Source organism: Clupea harengus, chromosome 10, assembly GCF_900700415.2.
Source record: "Clupea harengus chromosome 10, Ch_v2.0.2, whole genome shotgun sequence".
Lineage (NCBI taxonomy): Eukaryota > Metazoa > Chordata > Actinopteri > Clupeiformes > Clupeidae > Clupea > Clupea harengus.
This window is the reverse complement of record NC_045161.1, coordinates 19,020,297-19,036,030: the sequence shown is the minus strand read 5'-3', so window position 1 is coordinate 19,036,030 and position 15,734 is coordinate 19,020,297. Positions and strand designations below refer to the sequence as shown.

General features: G+C 43.0%; 1 protein-coding gene across 4 annotated transcripts; it reads left to right on the top strand.

Annotated features, from left to right (window-relative positions):
- The first annotated feature begins 328 nt into the window (after nt 1–328).
- LOC105907756 (uncharacterized protein C1orf87 homolog) lies at nt 329–6,135 on the top strand. Of its 4 annotated transcripts, XM_031574826.2 has the most exons (9): nt 329–419; nt 1,577–1,655; nt 2,294–2,433; nt 2,863–3,025; nt 3,246–3,380; nt 3,567–3,839; nt 3,931–3,996; nt 4,081–4,234; nt 5,091–6,132. In XM_031574826.2, exons 1-9 carry the CDS (start codon nt 352–354, stop codon nt 5,249–5,251), a joined length of 1,239 nt encoding a protein of 412 aa, XP_031430686.1. In that variant the 5' UTR covers nt 329–351; the 3' UTR covers nt 5,252–6,132. The 4 variants fall into 4 exon arrangements, with proteins under 4 accessions (XP_031430686.1, XP_031430687.1, XP_031430688.1 ...); XM_031574827.2 differs by lacking the exon at nt 3,246–3,380 and having other exon boundaries at nt 5,091–6,135; XM_031574828.2 differs by lacking the exon at nt 1,577–1,655 and having other exon boundaries at nt 330–419; nt 5,091–6,130.
- Nucleotides 6,136–15,734: the final 9,599 nt, after the last annotated feature.

The following is a 15,734-nucleotide window of genomic DNA, read 5'->3' as shown; positions in this document are numbered from 1 at the left end:
CAACATTATTCATTTATTTATTATTCAAAATAGTGGTGGACAGGGTTTTTCTGTCAGTAATAGACTTCACAGCGTTTGCCAGTGAAAACGCTTACAAACCAAGGGTGTCACATTTTTGCAAAAGTGGCTAGCCTATTTCATTTGCTTGCTGCTGGTTGCAATCAATATACTCGTGTTACAATTGTCCCCAGCCTACCTCTCCTCTCCACATTGTTTGCAGCCAATCATTATATTTGCATCTAGATCACGGAAATCACGTATTGCAACCACCTGTTACTTGTGTACCCGTTAAAACGCATCAATGGCGCAATCATAATTTTGCGCAAAACAAGCTGACATTTTGAAAGTAGCATGCTGATGCCATCACACATGTTGTCTGTGAGTTTCATCGGATTACATCGTTACTACAAGTGTACACGGTATGTCCTACAGACACACACACATCCAAACTAATGAAAATATCACTATCACGCTTGTTCTCTTCAATGCGACGAAAGATGCGAAATGAAAGGCGCAAGGAAGGAATTAAAGTGGTGATTCATCATCTTGTCCGACGGCGTGATTTCACCCCCTCTCTCTTTCTCGCTCTCTCCCCATCTCTCACCCTCTCTCTTTCGGCCCTTTGAACTCCCATGAAAGGAACTCTTCACGTGAGCTCCGGTATCAGACCCGCACTGTTTGGACTCTGATTACACACCTCCCCGTCGCACCCAGATGCTCCTTTGAGGATTGCAGTCTCTCCAATCGGCCTCGTGGCGGGCGGGAGTCGGTGCCGCTGGCCGCACACCTCGTCTTTGTCGGGGCCCCACAGCTCATTTGATCATTACGATAAAATTAACCGTTTGACTTTCACACTCCAGCCGTATTAGGGCCTCTCCGAGAGGAGGCGTGCGGGCGATGTGTGCGGCGACTGTTAATGGCCGGCCAAAACGAGCGGTTATTTCCACATCCATTAAGAACCACTTTCACGGCTTAATTCTCACAAATCAGACCAAATTGGGAACCACTGCAGGCTGCTCACTTGAGAGAGTTTGGGGCCCTTTCAACGGAGACAAAGCCACGGTGGTTGTCCGCACGATGCAGTAAATGCAACGGAGCCTCTGCCGCTGTCAACACCTGGGTCTTCTATGTGGACACACGGATATACTTCAAGGTTAAACTTATTAAGCGATTGAGTATGAGGTCATTTTCAGGTAATTAACACAATTAAGCTTTTTATTATCTTGGCTTAGGCCATTATCATTCGGTGCTTCCTTATCAAGAAACAGACTTTTAATTAAAATCCTTATTCAATTAATGGGGTTACAGTAGCACAAGCCAAGTTTGGTGATGTGGCCTCAGCAGCTTAACACACTGCTGTTGTATTATGCAATATAACAAAACTGAGATTAAATAAACAAGTAATGATAATATTGTCATAAGATCAAAAAATCAAAAAAGAAATCCAGCCAGTCGTGAAATAGTTACATTCAAAAATGATTTTAAGCCATCTTGACTTTCATATAATAATAACAGTTTAGCGTTTGTACTCCGCTAATTTGTATTGCCAAATTTAGACCCTTCTGTCTTCACACAGAACCACCAAGAGCTGGAGTCCTGAAATCCCTTTTGTGGAGTTGTATGGCCATCTACTGGCTGTCATTGTCACATGCAAGGTGAACGTCTTCACGCTGTTTGCCTTTCTTTGCGGTTGTTGAAATTAATGAAATCAGTTGTGCTTTTAATTAGTCTCGTTAAAATAAATGAAACCATAGGTTTGTGGCCAACTATGAAAATGTGTTGTCAGTGATTAGATTCACATCAGGACGTAAGACGGAAGGTACTAAATCATTTCAGTCATTACAATAGCCCTTGAAATACGTTGGGTGGGTCAAGTTACCATGGCGCGACATACACTCTGCGGAGACTTGACTGCGTGTAAATAGGCTCACTTCGCCTCTTATCAAGTCGAACACACACACACACACACATAAAGAGCCTACTGTGCTAAAACGCTAAAAGAAGAGGGTCGTTGACTCTAACCGGCAGAGGACCAGTTGTTCTCGTAAGTAACAACCTTCCCACTGTATCACGAGTGTTCAAACTAATTAAAGCATCTTACCTTTTAATAATATATTAGTAGCCTACATTCGTTGACTAGGCTATGGGTGTTTGAAGACATTTTCTATGTTTGGTGAGGGGATTTGGATCAACCAATATCAACTGTAGGCCTATGTCTCCCTAGCATGCAGCGTTAGCATGTCTCTGCTTGCCCTTGGATGTAAACCTGGCCTTGCTTTTTGTTTTCCAACAGCTCCATCCCTCCGGGATACTCCACGTCCTCTGGATCATGGCATCCAAATACACCCCGGAGACAAACGCCATGCCTCATCAGGTCGTTAAAATCGTTGGCAGTAAACAGGTCAAGTATTTTGTTGAAGGAGGACCAAATAAGTGAGTTTACATACAGCAAGGTGACCTCATTCATTTGAAACTTTTTTGGGCAGGGGCGTAACTATAGGGGGTGCAGCAGGTGCGGTCGCACCTGGGCCCGTGGGTCTTGGGGGCCCGTAGCCGTGGGCCATAGACATATTTACGTCAATCTAAATAGTCTGAAGGCGGAATATGTGCGAGGTGGGAGGGGGCGTGGCGGCGGCGGTTACAAACATGACAAAAAGGGGGTACGGGACTGTAAAATGTTTGGGAACCACTGCCTTACGCCACTGACTAGGGCCCGTCATAATAGCCTGCACCTGGGCACGTCGTAACTACGTTACGCCACTGGGGGTGGGGAAGTCAAAGCCTCTGCTAAGAGCAATAAGTACTGACAGTGGATGTGTACTATAAATGTAGATGTTACTTAGTGCTAATTTCTACAATTAGGGAGAAGGTGTTAAATGAAAGAGAGGCAGAGGATGTCCACACATCCATGGGCAGTATCCTTGAAGATGTGTCTGTACACACCGGCCAAATCACACCATCAGAGAGTCCTTTCCTTAACGAAGCGTTGACTGAGTACACAAGAATTCACAAGGAGTTGCAACAGGTACTGTTCTATATGCACAGAGGTTAAGTCATTCTTTTCTGCTTTGCTGTGCAGTAAGTTAATTAATTAATTAATTAATTAATTAATTAATTAATGAATGAATTAATTAATTAAACAAATACATTGAAAGAGTGAAGGGTCTGGAAGGACAAGTATTGTATATTGCGATGCTTACAGACCTGAGATATTTTCATTGATACAGACTTTTTATACTTCACAGATCCGTGACAGGCAGTGTGTGACAGCACCTTGTGGTGACCGCTCTCTGTCTTACATTCATCTGAAGAAAAGCCTCTCAGCTGTGACCGACCTCCGCAGAGCAGCACAACAACGGTCTCTCTCGGGTGGGCGAGAGGTACGAAATTACTCTGGCTATTCAGAGAAGCCCGACGTTGTGTGTGTGTGTGTGTGTGTGTGTGTGTGTGTGTGTGTGTGTGTGTTTTAATGGTGCGGCTAAATAAATGTGCTGTATTTGTGGATCATTAGGGACCGGCAGGAGGAGGAGGCTGGGTTTGAAGTTTAATGAGTCTGTTGTTTGCAGAAAGGTGAGCTGAAGGATGAGGAGCCGGAGGAGAGGGTGGCGCAGGAGCCCGAGGAGAGGGTGGCGCAGGCCGTCAGGGAGGAGCTGCAGGGCTGGGGAGTCTCCCCTCTGAAGAACATTGAGCGCGACGTGCTGGAGCTGGACGCCTCCTTCACAGGGACCATCCATCAATCTCTGCTCACCTACGTGTTCTTGAGAAATGAGGTTCCTTTGAAGTTGCCAACTTTAGGTCATTTGTTCCACACGTTCTCCGAGAAGACGTGTCCAGATGAGGTGTTTATACAAAGGAGTTTTGCAGTGTGCCGTTTATGCTCTCTTCATTTCTGATGTCATCGATTATTAAGGTGTCTTTGATGTTTTGAAGGTGCAGTACAGAGAACTGCTACACTTTCTCCGTGATGTTGCAGAAGATGATCAAAAGGAGATGAAGGTACGAACCCCATCACAATAGGTCTGACATCTTCATCGGTTGCTATAGACCTGCTCATATTCTTTCCCCACGTACCTCATACAGACGGATGAAAGCAGTCAGCCTGGATCCAGGCCATCTGTGTCAGCACACAGCGACCTGAGCAGCCCACCCACAAATGACAGAACAAACGAGAGCTGGGTCGAAAGGTTTCAGAAGATGGAGAGAGCCTTGGACCTGTGTGATATCCAAAACACCGGTAATGTCAATTTCCAAACAGGGGATTACATTTCTCTGTTTGGCAGCAACTGGTTATACACTGCATGTACATTTCAATTTATTCACCATCTCATAGATTTTCAGGTTTTGGGAGTTAAGATGGACAAGATAAGATATTGCTGTCATTCATGTTAGACAGCTGTTATCATAGAGAGCAGTCATATCAACAGAGCATTGGATCTGGAATGTTCTAATGCAGAATGTTGGATATTGTACACCAAACTGGGATTGTCAAATATCATGTGGCAAAACTTTAGATTGAAGTGAGGTCCCTTTTTTATGTGAATCTTTGAAATAACTAATGAATCTTAGACAACTAGATCCTTTAAAAAACATTATCTGAGACTTGGCATGGAGATTGTAATAGATTTGTCAAGTAAATACAAATATAATAAATATATACATATATATATATGTCAGTTCAATGTCACATGGTGTTTTGGAATGTGTTTTCATTTGTCAAATGAAACACTTTGTAGTGTTCTATGTATCTTTGTATCTCTATCTATCTATCTATCTATCTATCTATCTCTCTCTCTCTCTAGAGAGACAGACAGACAGACAGACATAGAACACTACAAATGAAAACACATTCCAAAACACCATGTGACATTGAACTGACATGTTGAAATGTATTGTATAACATAGTCTGTAGTATACTCACATTTTTGGTGTACTGCTATTGCTTCAGCACTATAACTAGATCTACAGAATGAACCAAGAGCATTTCTGCAGCACTGGTCTGCTTAGCAACACTCTGTCCTTCATGCAGCCCTGAGCCTTTCACAGTGGAGAGGTTCAGAGATGAAGTTGTCTTGCTGTGCCTGCTGTTCCAGGGCTCCTCGACAAGGACAAAGCCAGACGTCTGATTCAGAACTACAACGTCATCCTCGACCTCAACTTGAGCCCCCTGAAGATCGCTGAAGCGACTCGTAGCATTCACTCGGAGGGCAGGATCCACTTGGCCTCAGCTCTGCGGTGCCTCAAGGGGTTATGAAAAGGGTTCAAACGCACGTAGACATCTGGGCTCTTAAAATAGACATGGCAGTTGAGGTAGAGTGTGAGACAAAAGTGCTGGATATTTTCACAAAGTTTTTTAATTCAGAATGCCACAATACATGACGCACGTAGGTATTGACGCACTGTATTGACCTTCACAGGTCATTTCACGAGTGCCCTAACTTCACTGTTATGCTTTGTTAAAAATTGAGAATTTGCAGTGTGCAGCGAGCTAGATCATTTAAAATATGCAATCCTAACAGGTGTATTACAGCACACACACACTCACACTCACACTCACACTCACACACACACACACACACACACACACACACACAACAAAGGTTCAGGTCAGCCCCATGTTCCATTGGTGAGCTGCTCATCCATCCTCCTAGCCTCCTGTTTCAAGATCGATCTGGCCAGCGCTATTTCCTGCAGGAGCATCGGGTCTCCAGCCGGGTACTTCTTAGACACTGAATCCCTGTCAGGTCAAAGGTCAACCAGGGGTACAGTAAGGGCACGTTCAAGGGGTACAGTAAGGGCACGTTTGCAGTGGATGAAAAAAAAAGACTTTAAAATGTGAACTGTTAACTGCTATGTTCACATGAATTGCTCTTTCCACAAATAAATCACCCCAAGTTACTACTCTGACAGGAAAAAGTGTGCAAGGGGTTTTCTTTCTTTTCTTCTGTTTACTAGCGAGAGCTCTTACCTGAGTCGTTTTGTCAGGTCCTCCCCATTCTTAATTAAGAACTTGATGTAGTTTTGATACCCGAAGTATTTCATTCTGCCATCATAGTAACGCTCAGTTAACTCCTTCTGTTCATCATACGGTTCCATTTCGAGCTTTTCCTTTTGCTCGAGAATGTCCTGCTCCTTTCTGTGTCACCCATGACAGAAAAATTGTAATAAAAAACTATCCATAGGTTGTTCCTCCATAATAGGGAAATGATATGGCAGATGATTACCAGATCCATCCCGGGGTTTTTCACACTTGCATTTTTAATTCTGAGTTGAGAATGCAATATGAATCATATGAAAACTGAAAATGTAAGAAAAGTCTGTCTGACTGACTTACCTTATCTTTTTGGCGTAGTGCAGACCTATGCCTTTGCCCATGTCTTGTTCCAAGGCATACTCAACGTCCCACACAAATGAGCTGAACTTCGACATCCAGGGAATACAGTGCTGTTTTATATTTGTAAATGTCTGATCAAGACCCGTTTGGGCCACATTGTACGTACAGCCTAGCACCAACATACCAATTCCAATAGGACCGAATGTTAACTGTAAAACTGAAAGAAGACCCTCAAGAAAATCCTTCCAAACGTGGGGAAACACATCTGTGGAGAGGCCCAATATAATAAAAGGGCAAGTGATAAAAAATGTGAACAGTAAAGCTAGCAGCAATGGTGGATCCCTGAATAGCCTTAACAGAGATCTCTTGATCCGTTGAATCTGCATGGATGACTTCCTCAGTTAAATTCAAGTGTTTGTGTGTCCTGTTTGGACACACACAAGGATATCCTTCCAGAAATCCCCCTTAATCAATGCAAGAGCAGCTTGATATTAGACCACACAAGACCATGAGTTTAGAGAAGGTGTGAGTGGCAGTTGTAATTTAAACAGTGCCTCATTGCCTTTGTTTTGATTAAACAATATTCTAGAATTCATTCGAGTGTAAACACTCCATCAGGGTGAACTTAAGCAATGAATTCCATTGTAGCCTCCAGAAAATGAAAAAAAAAGGACTCTGCTCTGGTTTCAGTGACGTGGATCTCATTTATATGATGCAACCAATTTAAACATTTGGTTCTAAATTGAAGTGACTCTCTTGAGAAATACCAACATAGTTTGTCTGGAACATCTGAACAAAATACGAAAGCAGACTAGACATAGACCTTTCTTAGTCTCTTCATAAAGCTGTGTTTAACCAATTGCCTCGTTTCTGGACAATCTCTACACCCTACAGGGAATGTTGAGGGACATCTTCAAACACAGATATAGCCTACTGAAGATTCACCTCTCTGGTGTGAGGAGCATCAAGATACCTACAATAAAGGGTCTTTTCCAGCAAGTGCCAATGCTAGCCCAGTCAGAAGTTGACTCAAATCTGTTCCATCTGTGATCCGATACAGGTCTCATTTTGCATTAGGCAGACAGCACATCCAAGATTTTTATAGCTGTACTGAAAATGAACGTGTAAAGTGGAGCCCTGTTGGCTGAACTGACAACCTGGGTGTAGTTGTGGCAGAGATGTAGTTGTCATCTCCTCTATGACATCTCAGGGTGGGTCGTCAGGGATACATGTGGAGTAGTGAACCCCAACGCTTAAGTTCTCAAACACATTTATTCATTTCAAGAAGTCCAAATCCGAGTTCAAAAATAAGCTCAGCACATCAGTGAACACTGAATGAGGACTCTGACAAAGCCAAGCAAAGGGGAGACGAGCGCTTATTATTTCCTCACAAGCATGCTGCTGACTCCCCCTGGTGGTTGAAGTGAAGTGGTTACAGTCATCAGGTCGGACGGATGTACATAATAAATGCAGTGAAAGTGCCACCAGTACTAGAAGGAATGGCAGATGACATAAATTACCATTTAATTTTATTTGAGGAGAATTATGTGAAAACCGGTACTCATGCTCCAACCCACTGTGCTGTGAATGTATTAGAACATACAACTGCTTTACGTGTTTGACGGTGGGAGATTACTCATGTTTAGTCCTTATAATGCTTTATATATATATATATATATATATATATGCATCACACTTCATCACACTTTAACTCATAAAGAATATATATATATATAACTCATAAAGAATATATATATATATATATTCTTTATGAGTTAAAGTGTGATGAGAGACACTATAGCTGCGAAAGTATTGAGAAAGTTGTGTCTTGCAAGTTAATGTATACGATACGTAATATGCGTTTTTTGTTGGGTGAATATGTGACAGAGCTGTATTGACCTTCACACACACACTCACACACACACACATACTCATATAAATATACCTAGATACATATATATTATACATAATATACAACCCCAAATAAGAAAAAGTTGGGATGGTATGGAAAATCCAAAAAAAAAAGAAACCAGTGATTTATAAATATAAATTGACTTGTATTTCATTGCAGACAGTATAGTGGTAAAACATCAAATAATGTGCTGTTGTATTGTTTTCAATGTAATACAGGTCAAAGAGAATTTACAAATCACTGTTTTCAGTTTTAATTTAAATGTAACATACCGTCCCAACTTTTTCTGATTTGGGGTTGTACATACATTACGTATGACTTGTTTCTCATTCTGGGGCGCTTAGATTAGGGCTTGCAATGTAAAATTCGACTCAAACTTGAGTTCATTGATGGATAGAAACAGTAAAAACACCAATGTTTAAAGCTGACAAACAACACAGAATTACTACCACATTCACCTACGCAAGTGTTAAGGCACGCATTCATATCCCAGATTCACCTACGCAAGTGTTAAGGCACGCATTCATATCCCAGATTCACCTACGCAAGTGTTAAGGCACGCATTCATATCCCAGATTCACCTACACAAGTGTTAAGGCACGCATTCATATCCCAGAAACTAACAGGCACCATCTTGTGCACTGAGCCAGCAGGGGTGTGAGGGGGCCTTCAAAGAAGCGGGCAGCCCGGGGGATATAATTGGATAATCTGTGCCTGTGAAAAACACATTATTAGCACTGGTTTCCGTGGGAGATAGCAAACAAACCGCTGCCAGGATAGACAACACTATCATGGCAGGCAGCTAGGGTCACCAGGGGCTAAATGGGCTCGGGGTGTTTAGCCTCTAGAAAGGCCTGTAGAGGATCTGCTGGCTGGCTGGCTGCTCCCCTGTAGCTGAGCCAGAGACATGTCAGATGGAGTTGAACTCTTTGCAGCAGCAGCAGTCCCCTCTGGATTGGTGAAGAGAAAATTCAGCCAGGTACCCAACAAATGCTCCAAATAAGGCCATTTTGTGCCTGCTGCCGCAGTGGGCCTACCCAGTGTGCTAAACAGCAGGGGACACTGGGACTGTACAGAGGACAGGTGGGCCTACCCAGTGTGCTAAACAGCAGGGGACACTGGGACTGCATAGAGGACATAGTGTAAGATAAATTCAGTTCAATACAAATTTATTAACAGCTTATTGATATTAACATAATAAGAATTATTCTAACTATAGTTGCAGAGAGAGCATGACATGATAGCGGTCTGCTACTACAGAAGGTTCGATGGACACTACTGTTTTTTTGTGATGTGGAGGTAGTGACTGTAATGAAGGTCTACTATCTGAAGGTCATTCGATTTCTCTAGTGTTTGTATCAATTGCTACTGTCTGATTTATTTATAAATAGGTAGATTTGGGCTTAGGCATTTATTATTTTTCGTCATTCAACATCACGCCCTTGGGCAGACTAGTGTGTAATAGTGCATTGTGGGAATACCGTATTGGGATACACATTGTATTGTCATCAGCCAATCGTTTCATGCCTATGTGACAATGTTCTGCATGTACACATTCCACACTGCTCTTCCACACCTAGAGCATCCAGACAGCTTCCAAGACGAGGAAGAGGATGAGGCAGAGAGAGGGAAAGAGAGCATAAAAATGCTCAGCTGCCGTGCGTGCCAAGTGTAAGTGGTTGAGTGGTATTGGCAAAAAGGCAGGGAAAGATTTAGGCATTTTCCCTAATGCTATAAGAGGTTATTGATATTTTGATTTTTGCAGTGGAGCTCTGTGTGCTGACACAGCAGCTCTCTGGCAGGCGTTTATGGCTGAGAGACGTGGATCTGCCTCACTATGCCTGCCTGCCTGCCTGCCTGCCTGCCTGCCTCCCTGCCTGCCTGCCTGCCTGCTGGGAGCTGAGGCTCTGTAGTGCATAAAGAAAGACAAGCATTCAGTATTAGAGAGATAGAATGATTGTCCTAAATGTTATTCCTAAAGCCTCAATGCCATTGTACAGTTTCTAAATAAGGATCACTATGAATCACCATTGGAAGGAATCACCATTTATTCAGCTCAGCGATGAGGGGAAGAAAGGTGTTGTTTTCTTCTTCTATATTTTAAATTAATGAAATGACTATGGTTACCTGACTGTTTTTCATGAATGGGGTGTTTTTTCAGATTGAAGCCAGAGGGGGGCAGTATTCCACCAGCAAAACAAGAACCTCAAATCAGTGCTTCAATCCAAGAAGAAGGAAAAAAATACATTTGTTTTGAGAACTATGAATAACTACATAAAGAAAAACTGTAGTGATAAAATAATAATAATAATTAAAAAAAAGAACTGTCAGTGACATTTTGAAATCAAAGTACAGTCAGAGTGTGTCCTATGATTTATGTGATGAAATGTAAACAAGTCTTCTATTTTTAAGTAAAAGAGTGGTGTCCTCAGATAATAAATTAACACTTGCTTTTCAGAGAAAAATGTGTCAAGGACAAGGCAAAATTACATGTTCAAATGACATTTCACAAGATTGCTCAGATGTACAAACTGAGTTAAGTTTGTACATCAGTTAAACTAGGCATTGTCCTTTTATACAGGCAATTTGGGCTGCTGAAATTCCCTTACTGTAATATTGTCAGACACAATTGAAGTTTAAAGGAAGCTAGACTCAACATGGCTCTACTACCCCACCCCCCTGTCTTGCCCCCATCACACCCCTACACATCGAGGCGGTACATATACAGTACTCACCTGCCAGTTGTTCTTAACCTCTTGCTGTTTGCTAAAGTCTTATTTCATCATGCTGTCTTCTATCATCCCACCCTCAATAATGAGCTAAACAGACTACACTTTAAAACCACTCATAGAGTGTATTACACGAGTGTGTGTGTGTGTCTCTCTTTTGGTCTATGGGTATGGGAGCATGTGTGTGTACACAGGGCACCGCGCCTTTTGTGAAGTCACATTTGCTCCCCCTGATTCGGTATTCTGTAACTTACATTTTCCACGTGTATGAAATAGTATGGCTTGATATGTACTTATTTCACCTGCCATAAAGAATATGATGTATTTGGTTAAATGTGAAGATGTTGGGATTACCTGTGCACATCGAGTGCACATTGTTACACTGACTAAATGAGAGGAGAGTCCTTGTGAGACTCCTGACACAACTCTTTGTTCTAATGGCTGATTTATCCAGTAGCATTTGATGTTATAAATGCAGAAGCACACATTTATACGTTTGAATTGAGTTGCATACTCTTAAAATAAACGTGGCAACTGTGTACATACATGAGTACATTAATATGCAACATTACCAGAGGTTGCATTGGCCTAAAATATAAAAAATATAATAATATTGGCAAAATATAATTATTATGTTAAATGCAGAAAGGCTATTTTTCAGCCATCAGTAATGGTTTCAAAATGAGTTGATTTTTTTTCAGCACCAGACTTTCTCGAGGGTATTCAATACATTTACTTATTAACAAGTCTTGATGATACAAATATAAAATATGATTTCTGCATATTATATCTGCATAATTGCATTCACTTACCATCATGTGCATGTGAATTTTTTTATGTACACTGTAGCATTAAGTATAATTCTCCTGGAAAATATATTGTATTCTGTATATCCATTAACCAACAAAATAGCCAATATGCCATATTTACAACATTATATTGTTATTATATGACTGCTAATTTTAAATGATAAGATATTAAATTGGGTTGTACGATAAAGTTGAATTCAGGAAGCGGTATGACTGGGAGAAAAGGTGAGAAGGGACAGAGAAGTGGAGAACGACAGCAGCAGAGGAGTGAGGTGTGAGGAGAGAGAAAGAGAGAGTGAGACAGAGAGAGAGAGAGAGAGAGACACAGAGAGAGAGAGAGAGAGACAGAGAGAGAGAGAGAGAGAGTGAGCTGAGCTGAGGTGAAAACAGTGAGGGCTGATATGTTTAGATTAGACCAGTAAGCGTGTGGGGGAGACCATGGAGAGTGTTTTTGGTATGCTTTCTGTGATGTGACATGATGTAGTGTTGTGCAGCGTGGGGTTGTCAGTTAAGAAGACAGTCACTTCGGGTGACTTTATAGGACCTTCTGCTGGGTCCTGGGAAGCTGATTGGCCAGCTTGTCATATTACCTGTCATGTGATTGGGTGAAAAAGAAAGAGATGATCATACTGAATTGAAAAGAAGGACCGTGCCTGTATGGATTTTGAAAAATTTAGGAGTGGAATGCAAGACCTAATTCAGTTAAAGCTTTTGTTTTTGCCATCACACCCCTTGCTGTCAGAACTCTGCCATATTAAGACCCTAACAGGTTCACTGAAAAGCTTGAGGCAAATACACCAAATTGAGAAAAAAACGAAACCATTCCAGTCATGTTTTTATATAGCCTCTCCGGTTGCACAAAATAGGCCAATGCACTCTGAGAAGTCTCTGAGAGACGTACCTTTGCATCTCAACACAACTTTGTGTTCGCGTTGAAAAGCAACGCTAAAAGAAATGAAAGCGGAGGTCCTCATTTGATCCATTATTGATTGCCTTCATGTGAGCCAGACAGACATGGGGAGGAGAGGCCCGTGGTGACTAACAAGCGTGCCTCGCGCGATGACAGCTTTGTGACCGCAGGTTGAGGAGATGCTCGCGAGCACCTCCACCTTCTTCCCATTGATCTCCTCCCTTCCTCTCCCTCTCTCCCCGTCCCCACCCCCCCCCACCACCTTCCCTTTTAATGAGTGTCAAGACTCTGTTCTTACAGGAGATGGAGAGGCAAAATCAGAACAACAAAACAACGAAGAGGCAGAAAAAAAAGAGCACAAAGAACAAGTCTTTTTGATAAAGTGCTTAGCGAGCGTTTCTGCTGAGTTATGCAGACAGGAGGGGAGCGGTGATGCTCAAACACACACCACTGGGGGACATCTCACACACAGGCATCTAAGGGAACAGTGGGCAGAAAGAATTTAAAATCATCTGTGATTTTAGATTATTATTATTATTATTATTATTGTTGTTGTTGTTATTATTGTTTTTATTATTATATTTAACAGACTTCTACTTCACATGCTTCTTCTCCTATTGAAAAGGCACTAATTGGTGCTCATTTCCAAAGGCTATCATTGTGTAAAGGATTTAGCCTAGTAATGTACAATTACAAGGTATTAGCACAATACTTATCGTATTAACTTCCCCTCCCCTAAAAAAAAAGTAGAGAAAAAAAGAAAAAACGAAATCTTTCTGAGGAGAGACTTCTTCCTGCTTCTTAATGAGACCGCGAGTGGAGTCGCACTGGGGGAAATCAGGACTCCTGGCGTGTCAGAGCCGCGCTTTTTTAGAAGAAGACGGGCACCACTCTCTCCTCTCCTGTCACAGAGTGGAAAAATACCCACCAAATCCCACCACCCCCCGCCACCGCCACCACCACCGCCACTCTGACAGGGGAGAGCGAGAGGCAACAAAGAGCGGAAGATGAAAACAATAAACAGGCTAACAATAGGAGTCATTATCCCCCTGCAAAACCCCGCTTTTATCAGCATTTAAGAGCGGTGACGGGCTGAAGTGATGGGGTGAGAGCTGTCACGGAGGATTCGCTTTCCAACTGCCATCACAACGCGGGGAATTATTTTATGCCTCCGGAAATATTTATGAACCTCATACCTAACAACAAAAAGCAAGTCACAAAAAAAATGTCCATTGAACACAACACTAACTTGGAGTCACTGTGGAGATGGAGGCACACTTAATCTAGTTATCTGGGGATTTCAAAGAGAGCTTTGACAAATGTGGAGAGTGAAACGTGGTGTGACACCCCCCCCCCCCCCACACACACACACACACAACACACACACACACACACACACGCATGCAAACACTACCCCATTTCGTCCCCCTCATCTCTATGCTCTTATCCTCTTTCCTGCTGTTTATTCCCATCCACCTGATGCCGGACTGAAGAGTTCTGACTGTCGGAGGGTTAGGGTTAGGGGTTCTGACTGTCGGAGGGGCCGCACACACACACACACACACACACACACACGCGCTGAAGAGTTCTGACTGTCGGAGGGTTAGGGTTAGGGGTTCTGACTGTCGGAGGGGCCGCACACACACACACACACACACACGCGCTGAAGAGTTCTGACTGTCGGAGGGGCCGCGTGGAGATGCACACTGACTGTGGAGCCAAGAGACGTCTGGTCATTGTGACAGTCGCTGTCCAGCCCATGCCTTGTCCTGTCTCCTTTCTTACACTCTCGCCCATGTCACCCCCTGCCACACACATGCACACACACACACACACATTCACACACGTATATTTTTACCAGATGGTTTTATCAAAACTGACTTATAGAAAACTCAAGTGCTTTGTGGATATACGCAACATGTACATATTTTTACAGAAACAGAACAAGCCACAACAGTTCCAAGTGATGCGAATGGAAGAAGCTGAAGTCAGCCTTTCAGTGAAAAAATTACAGAAAAGTCTTGAGGATGCCATTGGATTTAGCTGGTTTGGCAAACAAAGCAGATTTGATGCCATCTGTGAGGGAAACTTGTTTATCATATAGGGTAGTCTAGGTATGCCAGCGAAGGCCTGGCAAAGGCTATAAAACTGGAAATGGAAAGTCCAGCTTTCACAGGTATGACTATGAAAAAGCTGCAGCAACGTCTATCATTCAGAAAACAGGACTGAATGTACGAATGAAGATACAGTACAAGCTAACATGAGGATCTAAGTATGAAATCAGTAATTGTATGGAAGATAGCATATAGACAGCTCTCTTTACATTATTTTTTCAAGGTACTGAGCTCCTGATAGAACTGAACTCCTTATTAAGTGCTCCCTGTCACTTAACATGTCAGAGGTACAAAATGGACCAGACTGAAGCACATCCCCACGCACACACACACACACACACACACACACACACACACACACACACACACACACACACATCCCTGCGTGTGACTCGCTCGAGCACTTACACATGTCACCCAGGAATAACTCACTCTCACCTGCAGGTAGACGGGAGTTTTTGAACATATCACTCCACTGCCCCAGCTGTGGCGCTGATCTAGGACCTGTGCTCTTCCTCGTGTGTGTGTGTGTGTGTGTGTGTGTGTGTGTGTGTGTGTGTGTGTGTGTGTGTGTGTGTGGACCTGTGCTCTTCCTCACCCTTGTCTTCTTCTTCTCACTGTATTAAAATAAGACTCATGTTAGATGAAGCAGGCGCGCTGCTGAGGCGTTCTGATTGAATCCACTGCAAACCTGATTGAAGACTGCAAACCCCTCGAGGCCCTCCGAAGCCTACCTCAGCCCGCCGAGCCCAAAAGTGTGCTGTCGCCCCAGACACCTCCATCTGCCCCAGACACCTGTTTGTCGGGATCACAACTCCTCCACCCCTGCCTGCTCTCCTCTCACACCGTTGCTTCACGCAGCAAGGGGGGGGGGGGGGGGGGGGGTGTGAGAGGAGAGTTGAGGACAAAGGGGGTTGTGAGTTTAATAA

Excerpts from the sequence above, each read along its gene's own strand:
- LOC105907756 (XM_031574826.2), top strand. The coding sequence starts at position 352 with ATGCTGATGCCATCACACATGTTGTCTGTGAGTTTCATCGGATTACAT. Across the intron at positions 420-1,576 it reads CGTTACTACAAGTGTACACG|AACCACCAAGAGCTGGAGTC; the intron begins GTATGTCCTACA and ends GTCTTCACACAG. Across the intron at positions 1,656-2,293 it reads CTGTCATTGTCACATGCAAG|CTCCATCCCTCCGGGATACT; the intron begins GTGAACGTCTTC and ends GTTTTCCAACAG.